General features: G+C 49.7%; 3 protein-coding genes across 6 annotated transcripts in view; all 3 read right to left on the bottom strand.

Moving 5' to 3' along the window:
* The window catches only part of TMUB1 (transmembrane and ubiquitin like domain containing 1), a 106,441-nt gene extending 104,865 nt beyond the window's left edge, over nucleotides 1–1,576 (bottom strand). The window contains exon 1 of the mRNA XM_079151622.1: nucleotides 1,570–1,576. The gene's annotated coding sequence lies outside the window, so the exon portion shown is untranslated. The remainder of the gene's footprint in view (nucleotides 1–1,569) is intronic.
* A 73-nt stretch (nucleotides 1,577–1,649) lies between these two features.
* On the bottom strand, nucleotides 1,650–4,517 carry H2BK1 (H2B.K variant histone 1; the record flags this gene model as incomplete). Its single annotated transcript, XM_079149765.1, has 2 exons — nucleotides 4,291–4,517; nucleotides 1,650–1,886 (listed from the first exon to the last, which is right to left on the bottom strand). The coding sequence occupies exons 1-2, from the start codon at nucleotides 4,453–4,455 to the stop codon at nucleotides 1,650–1,652; spliced, it is 402 nt and encodes a 133-aa protein (XP_079005891.1). The 5' UTR covers nucleotides 4,456–4,517.
* A 2,310-nt stretch (nucleotides 4,518–6,827) lies between these two features.
* LOC306667978 (ATP-binding cassette sub-family F member 2) lies at nucleotides 6,828–18,973 on the bottom strand. Of its 4 annotated transcripts, XM_079150884.1 has the most exons (16): nucleotides 18,829–18,850; nucleotides 18,293–18,481; nucleotides 18,053–18,213; nucleotides 16,339–16,551; nucleotides 15,716–15,898; nucleotides 15,462–15,633; nucleotides 13,761–13,856; nucleotides 12,578–12,680; nucleotides 11,293–11,388; nucleotides 10,725–10,844; nucleotides 10,554–10,643; nucleotides 10,094–10,204; nucleotides 9,458–9,520; nucleotides 9,064–9,192; nucleotides 8,094–8,297; nucleotides 6,828–7,500 (listed from the first exon to the last, which is right to left on the bottom strand). In XM_079150884.1, exons 3-16 carry the CDS (start codon nucleotides 18,207–18,209, stop codon nucleotides 7,363–7,365), a joined length of 1,875 nt encoding a protein of 624 aa, XP_079007010.1. In that variant the 5' UTR covers nucleotides 18,210–18,213; nucleotides 18,293–18,481; nucleotides 18,829–18,850; the 3' UTR covers nucleotides 6,828–7,362. The 4 variants fall into 4 exon arrangements, with proteins under 4 accessions (XP_079007010.1, XP_079007008.1, XP_079007011.1 ...); XM_079150882.1 differs by lacking the exon at nucleotides 18,293–18,481 and having other exon boundaries at nucleotides 18,053–18,251; nucleotides 18,829–18,973; XM_079150885.1 differs by lacking the exon at nucleotides 18,293–18,481 and having other exon boundaries at nucleotides 18,829–18,848.
* Nucleotides 18,974–19,451: the final 478 nt, after the last annotated feature.

Below are 19,451 nucleotides of genomic sequence, written 5' to 3'. Positions count from 1 at the left end.
TGGGTATCCCCCAAAAGCTCCTTTGCGTTATAGTACAAGAAGGTTTAGAGGTGAGATGATTGGGTTGTGAGCCTTAGTTTAATCAGTGAATTAATCCCTGATAGGGATTAACCGGATGGTGACCAGGGCAGGTAGGGTGTGGCTGGAGGCGGTGGGCCTTTGGGGTAGACATTTTGTCAGTGGTGAGGGTAGCTCTCACTGTGCTTCCTGTTGCCATGTCCTGAGCAGCTTTCCTCTGCCATACCCTTCTGCCATGATGTTTTGCCTCAGCACCAGCCATGAGGAATGGAGCCAGCCAGCCATGGACAAACTGAGCCCCAAAATAAACTTTTTTTCCTCTAATTGTTCTTATCAGGTCTTTTGGTCACAGCAGTGAAAAAGCTGACCCGCAGAGCCACAGGGTGGTGGAAGGCATCGGGCTCATTCGTGACTACCTGTGGGCACTCGCCATTGCCATGGGCTCCAGGCTCAGGACCGCTTTCTTCAGAAGCTCAGCATCACGCCAGCAGTAGCCCCATTCTGGTCAGCTGGGAGCCACGATTTTGGCTCAGTAACGAGTAAGGGCTTATGAATAAATAATGAGGAACAAGGCCAAGGAAAGAGGGGAGGAGGTGGTGGTGGTGTGGAGGAAGAGGAGGAATTCTCATACTTACTTTAAATATTTTTTTAGTCATCAGTGGACCTTTATTTTACACAAGAGTCGCTGCAGCACTTTTTTTTTGGTACCGGGGCCCTTTTTGTATTTTATTCAGAGATAAGGTATCACCAAGTTGGTTGCTAAATTGCCGAGGCTGCATTTGAACTTATGATCCTCCGGCCTCGGCCTACCAAGCCTCTGGGATTATAGGCGTGCACCTCTGTGCCTGGTGGTTTCTGTGCTTTCTTACAAATTTTTCTGCAGGTTTCAAAATTTTCAAAAATAAAATCAGGAGCTGGGCACAATGGGGCATGCTTGTGATACCAGCAACCTGGGACACTGAGGCAGGAAAGCTGCAAGCTGGAGGCCAGCCTCGGCAAGTTGGTGAGACCCAGTCTTAAAATAAAATAAAAAAAAGGGCTGGGGATGTATCTCAGTTGGCAGAGCACTCCTGGGTTCAAACCTCAGTATGACACAAAAAGAAATACAAGTGGAGAAGAAAAAGGAATATCAAAAACAGCCATTGATTTGTTCTGAAATTAAGGGGAAAGAAAAACGTTAGAGAAAAATAAAAACCCTAACTGATCTCAGTTGATTATTTAGAAACTGGTCTGACCTTCAGTTCTGTATCTTGAAGTGGGAGACCCTCTCCCAGCATGGTGCGTGTCACATCCAGGGCCTGATGAGAGTTGATGTGAGAGGTTCATAAAACCACAGCCTGGAAGCAATGTGCCAAGGAATTTCAGGCCCAGAGCAGGAAACCGCAGCACGAACCCAAGACTCTCGGCCCAGCCAATGAAAGCGAGTGCGAGGCTTAGAAAGCACTATCACCTGTTGCTCCAGGAATACATTCAGGAAGCAGATTTTTAAGAAGTGTTCGGATTCCACCTGTGGCGGCCTCAAAAAGCAAGATTACCCTTCCCCTGAACCACACCCTGGCTCCACGCATCCCCTTTTCAAATCACCACAGAGCACGGGAACAGGTCACCCTTTATTTATGGCAGGCCCTGGGTCACTTGGAGCTGGTGTACTTGGTGACAGCCTTGGTGCCCTCTGACACAGCATGCTTGGCCAGCTCCCCAGGCAGCAGCAGACGCACGGCTGTCTGGACTTCCCGGGAAGTCAGGGTTGTTCGACCTGAGTACTGGGCCAGTCGGGCAGCTTCACCAGCCAGCCGCTCAAAAATATCATTCACAAAGGAGTTCATGATGCTCATGGCCTTGGCGGAGATGCCGATATCTGGGTGCACCTGGAGAAGCAGCAAGACCACTGTTAACCAGAACTGTGTGCACCCAATGTACACACCCAATGTTAACCAAGCTGGGGCTCTGAGTCCAGGGACCGGAAACCAGGTCTCCTCACCAGCATCTTCCCAGTGGATGACGGGAAACAGGAAACGGTTTTCTTTCTACTACTACAGTCATGTCCCATGTAGTGACCTTTTGAGCAACAGACTATATGCATCACCGTGGCCCTGCACCATCATATTGCCTAGTGACAGTCATGGTCATCTTGTGCATACATACCCTGACATTTGCATAAGAATGGAACTGGCCAAGAATGCATTTTTCAGAAGGTTTTTGTTGTTGTTGTTGTTTGGTGCCAGGAACTGAATCCAGGGACGCTTAACCACTGAGCCATATCCTGGCCCTTTTTTATATTTTATTAGAGACAGGGTCTCACTGAGTTGCTTAGGGCCTTGCTAATTTGCTGGGGCTGGGTTTGAACCCACAATCCTCCTGCCTCAGCCTCCTAAGTGACTGGGTACAGGCATGTGACACCACAAGCAGCTTCAGAATGTGTTCCTTTTGTTAAATGACATGGCTGTATATTCAAGTTTAAAAAGAAAGAAGTTTCTCCAACTGCAGTGTAACTATTAAATTCCTTATAGAAGTGTAAGCAAGCATTTATACTTACCCGTGAAATCAGTTACACACACACACACACACACACACACACACCGTGTTTTCATCAAATGCTGCATAGTGGGGTGGGTGAGGCATAGTTCATATTGCCATTTCCTCTTAATGAACATTTCAGGGTTTGTTTGCTATTAGATTGTGCTAGTAAATCTGCATCTTAGAACCCTGTATGAGAATAATAAAGGTTATTTCTGGCCAAAGGGATGGTGCACTTCACCTGGTGGTCACTAAGTCACCCTCCAGTGAGCACACCTGCATAACAGTCAGAGTGGCACCGACTAGGGGGCAGGAGATCTGTGATCTGGGCTGTGAATCACCGACTTCGAATAAACCTCTGGGCCTGGTTCTTCTTCTGTCATAGAGTCTCTGAACTAGCTGTTCTCTAGCGAGACAAGTGGGAGAGGCCTGATCCTAACTAAGACACGAGCAGGTGGACCTGGTCAGGTGTCCAGTGGGAGAGAAGCGACTGTCTCGGCCTGCACCAGGCCAGTGGGGGAGCCAGAATTAGAACTGGGTTCCTAACGCCCAGTCACCCATGCCACTGCTGCCTCTGGTCCCCACTACTGGCAGGAAGTCTGTTGCTGTTCAGGGTGGGTTAGTCAACTCTCCTACATCACATTCATTACATCACATTCTTAGGGCTGCTAATGAGCTCAGAGCCGAGAAGCAGCTCTTAAGATCAGTAAGCGGTAACGAGGGGCCAGCTCTCAGGGGCCCTCTGCTTGGTGAGCCGGGGCCTGGTCTAACCCTTCCAGCAACTTAGCCCTGAAATGGGCTCAAGCTTCAGGGCTGAGTAATACCACCACTCTCTCCTCAGGGATGGCCTCTCCCTTGCTGCTTCCCTTCTGGCCCATCCACAGCAGTGCCCTCACCATCCACGAGAACATCCCCGATCCTGGGGTGTCAGTTCACTAACACTGCTAATGGGCTTGAAGACTTGGGACAGGCTCCCACTGTGGGATATAATCTACTGGAGGGGTAAGAATTTTAGGCAAGAGTAGAGCCCCAGCTCAGACGGCACAGCCACCCATTCCTCTTCCTGGCCCTGCTGAATAGGCAGCAACTTTGAGGTGAGGCCAGGCTGCTTCAGATCCTCCATGCACACCGGCTTATGGGTACTCATTGGTGCTCGAAGTGTTTGTCAAGGCGCTGAGTCCGGGAATCCCGCTTTTCATGAATGAGTGAAGGGCACCTACAACTGGGTGTTAGGGGCCACCAGGAAGGATGCTATGGACTTGTCCAAAGCCAGAGGAGCCTGGGCACTGCCACTATCAGTCATGTGACCCCAGTTAGAACTTCAGGGTCTTTATCCATAAGCAGCAAACCCTAAGTCCCTCAAAGAGCTCGTGCTACCTGATGAGACCTTTCCCAAGAATGCAGGTCTCACTAACTGCCCCAGTCCCAAGTGACTTGCCCATACTATGGTGTGTTTATCCACCCTTATCCTGTCCTACCTAGTGTCCTGCATAATCGTCTCATCTGTCCAACAGCCCTGCAGTCCTCTGGAAGAGGTGGGAGAATGCTTTAAATGTCTCCTGCCTACTGCTAGTGCACAAGACACAACAGGTGGAGACCCCAGACCAACCCAGCCACCTCAGGAGGGGCACAGCCTGCTTGCGGTCACTTGCTCCAGTGGCAGCAGTGAGCCAAGCCCCAGCTCCCAGGCCAGCACTCTTTTGGGGTCCCTTTGCTAGTACATCCTGCACCCACATCCTTGCTCCCCACACACACCTGCTTTAGCACCTTGTAGATGTACATCGAGTATGTCTCTTTGCGCCGGCTGCGTTTCTTGGACTTTCTGTCCCCAGAGCTCCACCTCCTGCGGCCCCGGGATTGCTGCTGCTGCTGCTGCTGCTGCTGCTGCTGCTGCTGCTGCCGCCCAAGCTCTGTGCTCATCCTCCTCCTTCTAGCCAGCCTCTCCCTTGCCTTGGGGCCACTTTTAAGAAGCCCATTGCCCTGCCAGGTGTGGCTGGGGGCATGCACCTGGGATGGAGGGTGGGGGCAGGGCTTGACTCCACCCTACCTAGGATACACTCTGGATTAATCTTGGGACCAATGACTCCCTCTTCAAGAAATCTCTGTCTTGCACCCCACCTTCTCCCAGTGGATTTATGCACTTGCTGGAGTTCAAACCACTCCAGGCTATGGATCCATAATCGCTGAGCACGTACGGTACCCAGCATGGCTCTGGGGTTTCAGGACCACAAGCTTCTTCCTCCCACAGAGCCCTCAGGTGGGCTGGAAAGACAAGGAATAATTAAGGAAGTGTGCAGATATTAAGGAGAGCCAGAGCACCCAGGGCATTTCATGGAATAAATGGGGACCAACGCTGGTCTTGGAGGCTTTATGATTTAATTTGGAATAATGGGGCAAAGAGAAAGAATGAGAAGTGGAAAGTGGAATCCACGTGAGGCTTACACCGAAGGCAGAAGCTGGCAGTTGACCAGCTGTGCCTGTCCTAGCTGCAGCCAGCGGAAAGCAACCTAGGCTGGGAGTCCGTGGAGGGCCTTGGGGAGTAGGAGGAGCTAGAGGTGGAGAAACAATGCGGGTTCTCTGGGAAACCAAATGATCTGGGATGCAAGTGGAAGTTAGAGGCAAAGAAAAAGGTTATTGCAAAATGGGGAGTTGATTGTCCCCCTTAACACCTACATGGAACAAATATTTCAGGTTCTTGAATGCTATGATTAAAGGAACCTGGAGCAGCATGGGAAGTATAGGCGTGCGGGGGGCGGGAAAAGGATGTTCCAAATCAGGAAGAGGCCGGAGAGCCGAAGACAAGCCCCACCTGCCAACACGTGAGAAGAGCCATCTCTACCCAGTGCCCACCCTCTGCTGACGTGGCCCTGAAGCTGGGAGGGCAGTTCCGGTCCCTAAATAAGGCAGTGCTGATTTTAGAAATATGTAATTGTGGATTTTCTAAGTATTCTTAAAATTATCAAGATTAGCTTTTTTCTTTTTGGACAGGCTGACTATACCACTACTACCCAGCTCCTCTCTTCCCAGTCCTGAGGTCTGCCTGTCCCGTAGCACCTTGGATGCCATACTCCGGAGACCAGGCAGCTCTTTGGTGGGAGGAGCAGCAGCTGGCTGACACCATGCTCCCCTGAACCCAGGCTCTGGGTACTCAAGACAGACCAATTTGAGTCCTTTTGCTCCCAGCCCCACTTAAAGGCGGAGGCAGCCAGCCCAGGCCCCTTAGAGACTGAGGTGGAGTCTAGGGCGCCTCTTGGTCTCTTACTGGTGGTCTCCCGTGCCTAGGGCAGCTCGTGGGCTTCACAACTATCTGAGAAGACCCTACTCTTTTTTCAAGTAGAGCGCTAAGCTGGCCTTTCTGGGCAGCTGCTCAGGCGAGGCCTTTTTCATTTTGAATACTTGTGAGTCTCCTACTCACAATTTAATCTCAATCACAATTTAACACATGATTTATGTGCTTTCTACGTCTTGTTGGCTTTCCCACTCGATTATGAGCTCCTTGGGGGTTTAGATGCCATCTGGGAGTTTCTTCCTCTTTAGATGTACTGTAACTTGACAACTTGTGGCTGTGTCTGTTTTCCCACAGAACTGCTGAGGTTTCAGAGGCAAAGTGACAAGTGCAGGACTAACACTGGCCGCAAGGCTACACCTGGCCGCAGGGCTACACGAGGCATGAGGGCTACAAGTTCAAAACAACCAGACAGGCTGTGCAGAGGCCTGGAGTGGACGCCAGCCAGCCAGAACCGATGAAAATGAAGGTGGATGAGTAAGTTGAGGGCACCTCCTGTATCACTCCAGAACAGCAGCTAGAGATGCAGACCCCTGGGCATTTCTGCATCTCTCCCCCTGCACCAAACCAACAGGGCTGGAGTTCAGGAATCCACATTTTTAACAAGTGTCCCACGTGCTGTGGTACCAGTAAGAGCAGGAATCTCAGGTCACATTCTGAAAACATGCTCCAGCACAGCGCTTCTCAAAGTGAGACCCCCAGACCTGCAACTTCAGCATCTGCATCATGGGAACTTGCTAGAAATGTTAATTCTCTGCCTCACCCACACCTATTGTCAGAAACTTTCAATCTGCATCTGATGAGCCCTCCAGGTGATTCTGAGTCATGTTAAGGTGTGTGAATCACAGGTCTAAGACGCCCCATGCAAAGCAGAAGGGGAAGACTCTCCCCATCTCCTGTGGGATAATCTTCAGTCCCATCAGGCTCTTGCTGAGGCGCATGCCGGCGTTGCAGGGAGGAGTGGGGAAGGAAGGCCCCAGATACCTGGGAAGGAAGAGAGGGACCATGGGTTCCTCTTTCTTTATTGGACGCTTTGTAGATGTCACGCAGGTCTAAAAGTTACACTGTTAAATAGTTATTTAAAAATGGACCAGGACCAAAGCCCTGGTCCAGAGCTCCAAACCAGAAGCAAAAGGAACAGGGGCGGTGGGCTGGGGGTAATCCTCCAACATCACCAAAACCCAGAAAATGAGGCTCTTAAAACTCCTTCACGCGCCAAACCCAGGGCGTGGCCCTTGGGCTAACCCTGGGGTACCTCTGGCTGCATATCTCTTAGGGCAATATAACCAGCAACAGGCTGGAGGGAAGAGCCAGCCAAGTCCAGACATGGATAGATGTAACTGGAAGGAGGATGGGAAACGGACAGGTACTGTCCAGCTGTAGTAAGGTAACAGTGCAGCGAAGGCAGGTTGAGATGGGAAGAGGCTGGGGGCAGTATTGCAGCAATGCGGGAGTGCAGCCCCAGGGTCCTGTCCTGAGTGGCGGTCAGGTGACAGCTGGCAGTCCCCAGGTGGCGCTCCTGACCCAAGTGGGCCAAGGGCTCACACATTGTGGGTCCTCTTGGTGAGCTGGGGCTCCTCGTCTACCAGCTTGGACTTGAGGTGCTCCTTATAGGCCAGGATGTCTCCAGGCCACTTGGTGATTGTCTGTTTCTCACAGACCCAGATTTCCTGTGCAACCTGGAAAGCAGATCCTGGACTGAACCGGGGCAGCCCTTCTCCCAACCCCCTGCACCCCCAGAACTGATCTATGAGGTTCCAGGAAGAAAATGCCACATTCTCCCTGAGGCCTCACCCAAAGCCACATCCAGCTGTTTCACTACCTCTATGTTCTTTGGCATGTCCGACCCCAGGGTACCACAACCAGCAGGTTCCAGAGCCTTCCAACCTGGGAACTGCTACTTCCCCTATTGTCAGATCTGTTCAGAGGCTTCACACTAAACTTCCTCTTCCACTCTATCTCTTTCAAAGGTTCAGAAATGATCAGCAGCTTTCCAACGATTGGTGCTGCCTTCTTTCTAATCTAATTCCATCTTAGAATACTTTTAGACTGAAGAATCTTGGTAAAGGGATAAAAATCCAACTCCCCACTCCATTTAGATCAATGTCTCCCAAAAGCCATGAGATGTTTGTCAGCAACCAGTCTATCCCTGAGCCCTTTCTGCAAAATTTAGCAAATACTTTTTAAGTGCCCTACATGTGCCACAACTGGGCTCTACCCAACCTTCCCCTAGAAGCTCTCTGTGTGCCTCAGGCTGAGGCCCAGGCCTCACCTGCTGAATGAGTCTGAAGTCATGGCTGACTAGCATCATACCACCCTCAAACTCGTTGATGGCATCTGCCAGGGCGTCAATGGTCTCAATGTCCAGGTGATTGGTGGGCTCGTCCAGGAAAAGCATGTGGGGGTTCTGCCAGGCCAGCCAAGCTAGACACACTCGGCACTTTTGCCCATCTGACAGGTTCCGGATCGGGCTCACCTGAGAGAAACCGTGACACACGGTGCAGAGTTACCCCCACCACACAGCACAATTCCTCATACCCCTCTCTCCCTGGCTCCTCTGTTACCATTACTGCCATTTTACAAAATGTTAAGGCTCGTGCAAGATAATGCTGGGTATGATGACATATGCCTGTAATCCTAGCAACTTTTGGGAGGCTGAGGCAGGAAGATTCAAGTTCAAGGCCAACCTCAGCAACTTAGCAAGGTCCTAAGCAATTTGGCAAGACTGTCTCAAAGAATAAATAAAAATAACAAGGGCTGGAGATGTGGCTTAGTGGTAAAGCAACCCTGGTTAAATCCATTGTACCAAAAATAAAAGTAACATGGCAAGAGAGTATCTGGTCACTGGTCCCTTGAGGCCCGTCAGGGACACCTCTGGGAATCAACCATCTCTCCACTGCCAAGTCAACACCTCTTACTCTTGGCCTTTAAGACCTAATGAACGGGAGCAATCCAGTGGCTCCCCAGTTCCAGGTCTGAACCTAAAACTTTTTTCTAGGTGGTATATTCCCTTGCCCTCAAACACTCTGGCACAAAGGCATATCAGAGACCAGCTTACTATCCTTGTCCACCAAGTCCACAATGATACCCAAACACTATAACATGACCATCTACCAAAAAGGCAGCAAGCTAGAAGCAAGGGAGGAAACTGGGACATGGCTTCCAAACCCATGTTTCTCCCTGATCATCTAGTTGTGGTCTCCTAACTACCTGGAGTCCTTGCCATACCCTCCTCTACTAACCTGCTGTTTTCCAGTGAGGCCGTATCGCCCAATGATCTTCCTCATTTCCTCCTTCTCTTTGATCTCTGGGTAGCACTTCATCATATACTCCAAAGGGGAGAGATCTAAATCCAGCTGCTCCTGTAAATGCTGCAGGAAAAATTGGGACCCACCCAAGGTGTGACTGGTAACCTGCTTCAAAAGGAGCCATCAGGGTTACCTGCTGAGTAATTTTCTACCTCGACCCCAGCTGCGAACCCAGTAACTCCCCAGTCACTCATTCAGGATTCCAGAAGCAGTAGGAACTGACTAGGTTGGAATTCCTGTGGAGAGGGGTTGGGGCTAGATGCAGCCCCTCCCTATACCCTGGGTGACTTCCCAGCCCCTGATCCCAACCTTGACCCCAAGCCTGTACCTGATGGTATCGCCCTATCTTGACATGAGAATGCTTCCGGATCATCCCATCTGTGGGTAGTAGCTAGGGGGAAGAGGAGTAAATGGAAACATAAGCACATTAAACAGAATAGAAGCACACACAGCAAAGAGGGAAACAAACTCGCCACACACTGAACCGGCTCATACAACTTCCGAGACAGACTCTCACTCTAGTCACTCTAAAAAATATTCAGGATGACCTACTGAATCAGGCATTCATTCTCAAGGACAGAGACCATCCAATTTATTAAGCAGTTATGATATGTCCACTACAGACTGCACCAAAGGAGTGCATTAGCAAAGATTTGGATAGGCTACAACATACGTTTTCTAAATAGAAAGGTTATCTCCAAATGCATATATATTCCTATATCCTAAATGCTGACTGAAAACACAAAAACACAAAAGACACTTTCATGTGCTCACAAGTACTCGGTCACAGACTCCCCCCACAGAGAGAGAACAGCCCCAGCCTTAGCCCTGCTCCTCAGGAAGAATCCCCCTCTCCCACTGTGCCCCAGCCCCTCTGGGTGGCTCGCTCACCACCAGAGTACCCACACTACAAGAGTAGAGGCCCCACTCTTAGAAGCAGCTGAGTTGCACCTGAGCACCGTACCTCTCCAGTTAGCAGCTTCAAAAGAGTTGACTTCCCAGCTCCGTTGGGCCCTACCAGAGCCACTCGTGTGTCAAGGTCAATACCAAATTCTAGATTATTGTAGATGCAAGGCTGAGGTGAGTAAAAGAGAGAGATGGACACAGGCTGGAGTACAGATCTCTCTGCCTGCCAGACCAACCCTGTGGAGTCTCAGCCACCAATGGAACGAAGGGGAGAGTGGAGTACTGAGCCCAACCCACCACCTCTACCTGCCAACCCAGTTGGGCAGCTCTCCTCCAGGCACCTGAAGGGCCAGCTTGAGTCCTTGGATGAAGCAGCCCAGCTACCAGGCCTGGAGCCCCCACCCCAACACAGGTCATCAGGCATGGTCAGCAAGATAGGGAAAGCCTCCTGCTGGTTGCCACAGTCCCTGGAAGTTGCACCCCAGCCCCAGACCACACACACTCTGGCTTCAACTCACCCCATCTTTTGTATACTTGAAGCTCACGTTCTGCACCATAATGACAGGTGGAGGGATCTTGCCACAGGGTGGGAAATAAAATGACAGTGTCTAAGGAAAGAAAAAGGTTCTTATTAGGCTGGTGAATTCTCAAACCCCACACCTCTGGCCACCTAACCCACCTGAGCCCACCTTATCGCTCACAACCCTTTCCGTCAGTCCTGATGCCATCATTTTCTGTAGTGTCTTTTCCTTGCTCTGGGCCTGTCGGGCCAGCTTGGCACTGCCATGACCAAACCTAGCAATGTAGTTCTGAAAGAGACCAGAAAGAGGGTTTGAAGTATATGCAGGCACCAAACAATTCCTCTTAAATCCAGGGTTAAAATGAAAACAACTCCTCTTAAATCCAGGGTTAAAATGATGACCATAGCCAGGAACAGTGGTGCACCCTGTAATCAACTTGGGAGGCTGAGACAGGAGAATTGAAAGTTCGAGGCCAGCCTCAGCAATTTAGCAAGGCCCTAAGCAAATTACTGAAACCCTATCTCACAAAAAAAAAAAAAAAAAAACAAAAAAAAACGGTGGGGATGTAGCTCAGTGGTAAAGTGCCCCTGGCTTCGATCTCCAGTAAAAATAAAAAATAAAAAGACCACAACTTCTTCTTGACCTCCTCCAGCACCCCAGCCTCCCCAAATACCTCCTCCAACTGCCTGACATGATTCAGATGGAGGATGTGCACTTGCCTCCACAATCTCCCTACCTTCATGTGTGCAATCTGATCTTGCTCCCAGTGAAACCTCTTCATCTGGTTCTCCTCCAGCTCCAGTCGTGTCTTCACATACTGATCATAATTACCCTGCAGGGAAATGCACCAGGCAAGTAGGCAGCTTAATCTGGGGTCTCAGTTCTGGGTTCTCATTCAGAGTTTCGGGGCATGAGGGCTGGCACTGACTTGGCCTTGGCTCTAAGGCTAAGCAGTAAGAAGAGAGGAAGTGTATCAAAAGAAGCACATCTTAAACTAGAATTCCAGGTCTTTTCAATTCTGGGCCTCTTGCTCAATCTAGACAGGCCAGGCTCCAAGGCAAATCCTTAGATTAGCCAGAAAGACACCTACAGCATCGGAAGCAGCCCTCAAAACCACTGATATACTACCGTCACGAGGCTCAGAACCCTCTAAACCACCTGGTACTACTCCACCCCCGGGGCTGATGCCCTATAAGGACTATAAGAGCAGTACCCAAGTGAAAAAGCAGGATGGATTTAGGACTGGGCAAACTGTACAACCAGACTGCTATGGTTTCTGTCTGCAAAACAACCTGGACTCACGCTAAATATTCATTAAAACGGGCCTAACAAATAAGGTACAGAATATCTGCACAACGAAATATTATGCAGTCACTGAAAAGAGGTGGATTTACACATACTCATTTGGAAAGATCTATTAATTTTAAAAGCAACCTACAGAATAGAAATAATATTAAGATTACAACTATGTAAAAAGAAAAAGATATATGTATATAAGAAACTTCCTACTAATGCTTGCAAGTACATCAGAGATTTTTGGAAGGCCAGGTAAAAACTATTAACACTCCGCGGTGAGTATGATTACAAGAGAGAAGGACCTTAATTCTCACTTCTTATATGCTTTTTGAAATATTAAAGATAAAAAGGCAAGGCACAACATGCAGCTACTAAGACCCTAATCCCCATCCTCCTGTGCTTAGGGAAGTGGGGGTCAGTGCACTGACTCCTGGCAGTGAAGGTACCATGCGAGAGGTAAACGGAGCTGGGTCTTCCCTGGGCACTGAGTGAAAGTAACTTCTTTGCCATAAGGCAAACATACACCATATCCATTTGCTGCCAACTCATGGCCTATGGCCTGAAAGCAATGGCTTTGGGACTAAAATAAAACAGGCTGCAGGGACTCCTTGTCCATATCTTTTTATAGCAATAGGGAGAAAAGAGCTGTTAGGCTGCCTTTTTTAAAGAGAACTTTGGAGGTTTATAAGCATAGAGATGTGTGGGAGGAGCTGAGGTCTGCTCACCGTATAGTACTTCAGTTTCTTGTTGTGCATATGGATGATATTGGTACAGACACCATTCAGGAAATCTTGGGAATGGGACACCAGGACCAGGATGCGCTTAAAACTGCAAAGCCCAAGGACCAATTAGGGATGCACTCAAAACTAGAGACAGGTGACAACAGGTGAACTTAGAGCCAGGCCCAGAAAACCTTCAACCTCCCCCATCCTCACAGTTAGCCCCCGCTGGATATACTGTGCAAGTCTTGGCTGTCCAAAGCGCCTAGGCCATCACTGCAACATCTACCTGTAAGGGGACTATGTTGCCTTTCAAAGTGTGACAAAACAGCCCGAGCCCCCAGCCTTCAGCTCTGTCAACAGATGGAAAGAAGTGCCATGCATACAAACGCACCCCTAAGTGTATCCAGAACTGCGGGGGGTGGGATGGGGTGGCTGGAACAATGTAATGAAAAATATGAGGCTTTTCTTTTTTAAACAAGCACAAAGCCACTATCCCACTAAAAGGTTTTTTTGTTTTTGTTTTAAATGCAGGGATGATGGACAAAATTCCAGGTTTCCAGTCCTTTAGCCATAAAAGGATCATGACCATACTGGTTACCTTTTCCTCTGTTACTGATCTTAGATGGGAGATACCCAATACATCATGTATATACTATACAATTAGGAAAAGAAATAGTTTTTAGTAAAGATACTGGGTTCTTTTTGTTTTGTTTTGGTACTGGGGATCCAGGGGCATTTTACCACTGAGCTACATTCCCAATCCTTTTATTTTTTATTTTGAGAAATAGTCTCACTAAGTTGCTGGGGCTGGCCTCAAATTTACAATCCTCCTGCTTCCTCAGCCTCCAGAGCCACTGGGATTACAAATGTGCGCCACCCCACTGGGCTAAGATATTCTATTTTAGGGGGAAAACCAAAGAGGCTTAAAAAACAAAACAACAAAAACCCTCTCGCATTTCAGATCACACAAACACACACACACACACACACACACACACACACACACACACACACACAAAAGGCCAACCCCAAAGGGGCCTAGCACTTCCACTAGCCTTACTTTCAGTGCATTTTCTCAATGGTGCACTATCAGAGCAGGCTCTGGCAGCCATTTTCTTTAGAGACTGCTCAACTGCCCCTCTGGGACCTGCCCACGCCCATCCCACGCCCAATTCCACCTCCTTACGTCTTCAGTTCTTCTTCCAACCAAACACAGGCGTCTAGGTCCAAGTGATTGGTGGGCTCATCCAGGAGCAGCATAAAGGGCCGAATAAAGAGGGCTCTGAAAGACAGGAAAGGAGACAGGCACCTCGCCATCACAGGCGCTACATTGAGGGCCAACGTGCCTGCTACATGCAATTCTGGTTAAGCCTGGCTTGAACCCCAAAACCAATCTGGGTTCTATAACTCAGAAGAAAGGGGAAGACAAGGAGAAACTGGAACTGCAGAGCTGAGATACAATGTAGAAAACCGGCTGGGGTAGTGGCTCAGTGGTGCTTACGTGGCATGTGTGAGGCACTGGATTGAAGTCTCAGAACCACATATAAACAAATGAATAGAATGAAGGTCCATCAATAATTAAAAATAGATATAAAAATAATTTTTTAAAAATGTAGAACACAGGGCTCAGAGGCACAGGAACACAGTTGGGAGATGAGGCTGAAAAGTCTTTATGAGCCAGTAAGTCTTGTACATTGGGGTTGGTGAAGAGGACAAAAAGATTCTGAGGGAATAAACTGCTAAAGCAGAAAGTACTCATGGTATACCAGTCTGGTGGGGTGGCCAGCCGCTGGGAAGGAGGCCAAAGGATCTTCTTAAACTGAAGAAGCTTTGATTCCCAAACCTGCAGTCCCACCACCTGGGGAGCTTATTAGAAATAAGATTTCTAGGCACCAAACTCCAGTATTCTGCCTTCATCAATGTGAAGGAGAGGCTGGGAATTTGTGTTTCTCAAAGCTCCTAGGTGTACCAACCAATGCCAGCAGGTGGAACTACTATTCTCACATTCTAGGCTCATGTTGCACCTTTCCAAAGCAGTGGGACATCAACTCACCTCACAGAATGGGGCAAGGAATGACCTACTTAACTAGCACTATGCTTTGAATGTGGCTTGTCACCTCTAAAGCTCATACTGGAGTTGAATCCCAGTTGTGAGGTGTTAAAAGGATAGAAAGGTAATTCGACTAGGGTGCTTAGCAGTGGGCCTTTGGGAGGTGATTAGTATTAGATAAGGTCAGCAGGATGGAGCCCATGAGTGACTACTAGTGGCTTTATAAGATGAGGGAGACCAGAGGAGACACACATGTGCACCCCATTTCTTGTCACCTGATACCTGTACCACCTCAGGACTGCCAGCAAGAAGGCATCACCAGATATGGCCCCTTGGCCTTGACCCTCCGGACCTATGAGCCACCATTCCTCTTTATGAAGTATATAGCCTCAGGTTCATTACAGCAACAGAAAAGCAACTAATAAAACTGGGGACTCTTGGGAATGCTGGCCTACAGGACTCACTATGGGCCCAGATACCATAGGGTAAGAAGGACAGATTCATAATAGCATTTTATCTCCATAGTAAGAATCAGCAGGTAAAAAGGGAGTCAGGAGAGAAAAGAAACAGACAACCACCACCACTCTACCTGGGGCTCCAAGGCCCTACACCCCGTGCTGGAACTCCAACACTGAGAACTGGGTCAGTCTTGAGCACCACGGCCACAAGGGAGACCTCCTCTCCATCCCATCCTTATTATCCACTCCACGTTGTCAGTGTTTGTCACTCATTTGACACTTATTGATCACTAGGTCCCTGTTCAAACTGTCCCACCGGAGTGAGCATTCAATTCTGAGAGAGCTTCAAGGAATGGGGAAGGAGGAGAGAGGGACTCACCTGGCAAGGGCAACCCTCATCCTCCAGCCCCCACTGAAGTCTTTTAGCTTCTTGCGCTGCATGGCAGGTGTAAAACCCAGTCCGTGCAAGATCCGTGAGGCCCGCATCTCTGCCTTGTCAGCATCCAGCTCCTCCAGGCGCTCATAGAGTTCCATGAGCTTCTCGCACTCCGCTGTAGGCAGCACAGGGCTGTCAGGCTCCCTGGGGCTTTCTCAGGAGGAAGCCCACCCCCGCCCCTGTGCCTGGAGCCCTACCATCCTCATGAGCCAGCCGTTCAGCCTCCCTCTCCAGCATGGCCCGCTCTGTGTCCACTTCCATCACACACTGTAAGGGTGTCTTGTCGCTAGGGGGCATCTCTCGAGTCAGATGGTAGATATCGATATGCTCAGGGATGGGCACTTCACGTTTCCCAATAGCAGAAAGCAGCATGGACTTTCCTGAGAGGGAGAGGAGAGAGCACTTGATAATTTCTCTGTTGGAGTTCCTCTCTACCAGTTCCTTACAGCCAAACCAGGACCTTGCTATTCCTCCCTCCATTTGTTCAAATCCTGCTACCTTCCATTCTTAGGATTCCTTTCCAATTTCATCCAATTCTTGTCCCACCCCATCTCCTTCAAGTATTTTTCTTTCACAACAGCTTCACACACACACACCACTGCTCCCTGACCCCTGCTGATATTTCCAGCATTGACTATCTAAACTACTCATGTGGTCTTGTGTACGATTGCTCTGTACTGCTAATTCCTTTCCCCCGGTATACCTGGTCTCCACCCACACTATATGCTACTTGCTTTGTACACAATTCATGCTAAATATATGCTGAGTGACAAATGAGCCAAGGAGAGGAACCCTTCCCCCCACCTTCTAAGGATCTTACCTATTCCATTTAAGCCGATGAGGCCATAACGACGGCCCGAGTTTAATTCCAGTTTGGTGTCACTGAGCAGCTCTTGACCATGAAAGGTAAGTGAGAGGTTGATAATGTGGACATCAGTACTATTGGGGTGAGAGGCCAGGACACCAGTGACGGCTCGAGCAGCAGCTTTCTTCATTTCAAAGTCCTCTAGCTCCTTGGTCAGTAAATCCACTTCTGGCGGGGGGGGGGATGCAGTTAGAGAAGGGGACTGTCAAACAGACTCAGCTCTCACACAAACAGGCAGACAGATCCGAAAGGACCGGGGCTCAGGCCATGCTGAGTAGACTTGGAGGTTTCACAAGCTTTACACAGTGTTCATGCTAACTCAGCTCTGCCCAACACGCTGCTTTCTCAGACACCTTTTACTTGGCAATCTGTCCTTTTGATTTTAACTTCTCTTGTCCTTGTTTTGTCCTCTTGTGTCCTGTTTACTCCCACAATTCTTAACTTCCCATTCTCTACTACTCTGGCCAGGAGTGAAACTGCCCTGGCTTTACCATACCAAATTTCTCTTAAATTCTTATTTTTGGAGACAATTTCTCCCATTCAACTCTATCACTTTTGTTTTTTGTTTTGCAGTGCTATGAATTTAACCCAGAGGCATTCTATTACTGAGTTACATCTCTAGACTTTTCGTACAGACTGGCCCCAAACTTGTGATCCTCCTGCCTCAGCCTCTGAGTTGCCAGGATTACAGGTACACACCACCATGCCTGGTTCTATCATTCATTTTTTAACTCTTTTGCTGTATACCTGTTAATCTGTATTACTGATTCTCTTTCCCTCTTCAAACATTTACCTACAGTCTATCTGTATAGCTCACAAAAAGCAGTTTTACCCAAGACACAGTCCCTGTACTCTTAAGAGCAAACAATTTAGATGAAGAAACAGGAGATACAACATAAGAAAGTAAGTAACATTATAAGCTAGCCTAAGTACAGTGAATGGGAAATTACTAAGGTCAAATTTAAATGGCTCTGCTGTCTTGAACTGAGTTCTCAAAGAAATGTCAAATGTAGCTAGCACAAACACATGGTATTAAAACTTAAAAGTGTGCAAGAACAAAAATGTGCTAACTATTCAAAGGACAATCAATAGTCTGGAAGTAATAAAAGCACTTTGTGGGGAGTTTTCAGGGTACAGGGAAGAGGTTGATTATATTTTAAAGGGCCTAGAATATTCTTTATCTGCCATGCTTCCCTATCTAGATTGTGAATCATCAGAGAGCAGACTATGTTTATAGTACCTCAGTGGGTAGTAGTATGTCTAACACTTGAGGCATGCTCAGTAAATACTTCCCAAAACATAAGTAAAAAAAAGGTGCAGCTGTTTCCAAGGAAAAATTCATAAAATAATTCATAAGTTACTTCATGTTAATATAATGCATGCGATGACAAGAGTATCATGGCAAGAGCTTCGCATGCTGGACACCATGTATAGGAATGGAAACTGAGAAAGGGACAGGAAACTGACCTCTGCCTCATAGTCCAACAGAGTTGCCAAGCAGCTCAACAACTTCCATGTTTGCTTGCTATTTGTTCAAACAACTCCAACGGTATGAATTTGATTTATCATGAAAAATTTCATGGTCTCAGCACCCAGACTGACTGAGGGTGAGGCATGAATTAAGTCTTAGCACCCCCAGACCCAAGAACTCACCGCTCCCTCAATTCACCTGTGGTCTCTCTGCCATTGGCCTCATTTTTCTCCTCTGCTGCCTGTGGTTCTGTCACAGCATCTCCGTTTTCTTCATGTCCCTTTCTGGGCCGCTGTCGAGCTTTGGCAGCTTCCTTCTTTTTGGCAGCCTTCTTCTTGGCCAGGTCAGAGGGCATGGTGCTGAACCAGAGGGGTAGGTTACTGTTCTTTCAGGGAGTCTGAAGGAAGGCAAACAGATACTCCAGAATCCTAAACTTACTGGTAAGAATGCGTGGGCCCTGCTCCATCGCTGCTGGGATTTTCCTATCCAGCCTCCGATGCCGGCTCTGCCCCTGCCTAGCCCGCTCAACTCGGCCAGGGTCTCCAGCCGCTTCTGGGCCTGCCGCTCTTCTCGTCTTGACGCCGCTTCCCTCTGGCCTGGGTGCCCACCTCCACGGCCCGCCTCACTCTGAAACCTCCTTCCTTCAGGACCTCCGGTCGGGGACAGGCTCTGCCCCTCCGCAGGGGTCCCATCTCCGGTTCCCCGCGACCGGCGCTCCGCACTTCGGCGGCCGCCGCACTTTGCGGCCAGGTTCTCCCCGGGACACGCTCGTGGCCCGCGCGGTGAGCGCCCTGTCTCCACGCTCGCCGCCCCCGAGACTCCCACACCCCGCCGTCAGCTGCTCTCCTTTGCGCCCTTCCTCCCCCCTCGCAGGGCCCTCCATCTCGACCCGCTCCCGCTTTCCTCTTCTCGTCCTGCCTGCCTCTCGCCGCCCGGCACCCTCCCGCCACCAGTGCCCCTTCCCCCCAACTCACCGGGCCTCGCCGCTCGGCCTCTGTCGCAACAGAGCTGCTCCTTGAGCTCCTCCGCGTGCGGCCGGCTCTCCAGCCAATCACGGCCGCGGGGCTCTCGGCGCGCCGCCGCGAGGACTCCTGGGAAGTGTGTCCTTGAGTCGCGGCGGCCAAGGGCGGGACCCGCGCGGAGAACTACCGCCGATCCCAGGGGCCGCGGGGGCGCGCTGACGTCATCAGCACGCGCGAGACTGGGCGGGGTTGGAGTCCCAGAGCCTTCCACCTACAGGCCCGCTTCTGGCTCCGGGAACTGCAAATCCCAGACTGCCCCTCGGAGAAGCGAGCTGGGCGTTCCAGGCTTCGCCCTGCCTCGCCAAGATCTGTTGAGCCGCGTGGAGATGCCCAGTTTATAGGACAGCCCGACTGGTTCAGCGGGCCGGGAGCGCGACTACACTTCCCAGTGCTCACCGCGCGAGAATGGGTCGGAACAATGGGAGGAGAGGTGGAGGTGGAGGTGGAGGTGCCGCGTGAGGCGGCTGGGCGGACGGTGACTGCGGAGTTCCTCAGTGACAGAGACGGAAATCTTAGAGGCTGGTTCGTCGTTAGCCAAACTTTTAGAAGGTGCCACACGTTGTTCCTGAATATTG

Source organism: Sciurus vulgaris (genome assembly GCF_902686455.1).
Source record: "Sciurus vulgaris genome assembly, chromosome: 8".
In the NCBI taxonomy this organism is placed as follows: domain Eukaryota; kingdom Metazoa; phylum Chordata; class Mammalia; order Rodentia; family Sciuridae; genus Sciurus; species Sciurus vulgaris.
The sequence above is the reverse complement of the archived record's forward strand: the minus strand, read 5'-3'. Positions and strand labels throughout refer to the sequence as shown.

What these genes read in the sequence shown, in the direction of transcription:
- LOC306667978 (XM_079150882.1), bottom strand. Translation starts at nt 18,209, where the DNA reads ATGCCCTCTGACCTGGCCAAGAAGAAGGCTGCCAAAAAGAAGGAAGCT. An exon ending in ACGGCTGGCTCATGAGGATG is followed by an intron (nt 15,634 to 15,715) that starts GTAGGGCTCCAG and finishes TGCTGCCTACAG; the next exon opens with CGGAGTGCGAGAAGCTCATG. An exon ending in TCAAGTATACAAAAGATGGG is followed by an intron (nt 10,205 to 10,553) that starts GTGAGTTGAAGC and finishes TACTCACCTCAG; the next exon opens with CCTTGCATCTACAATAATCT.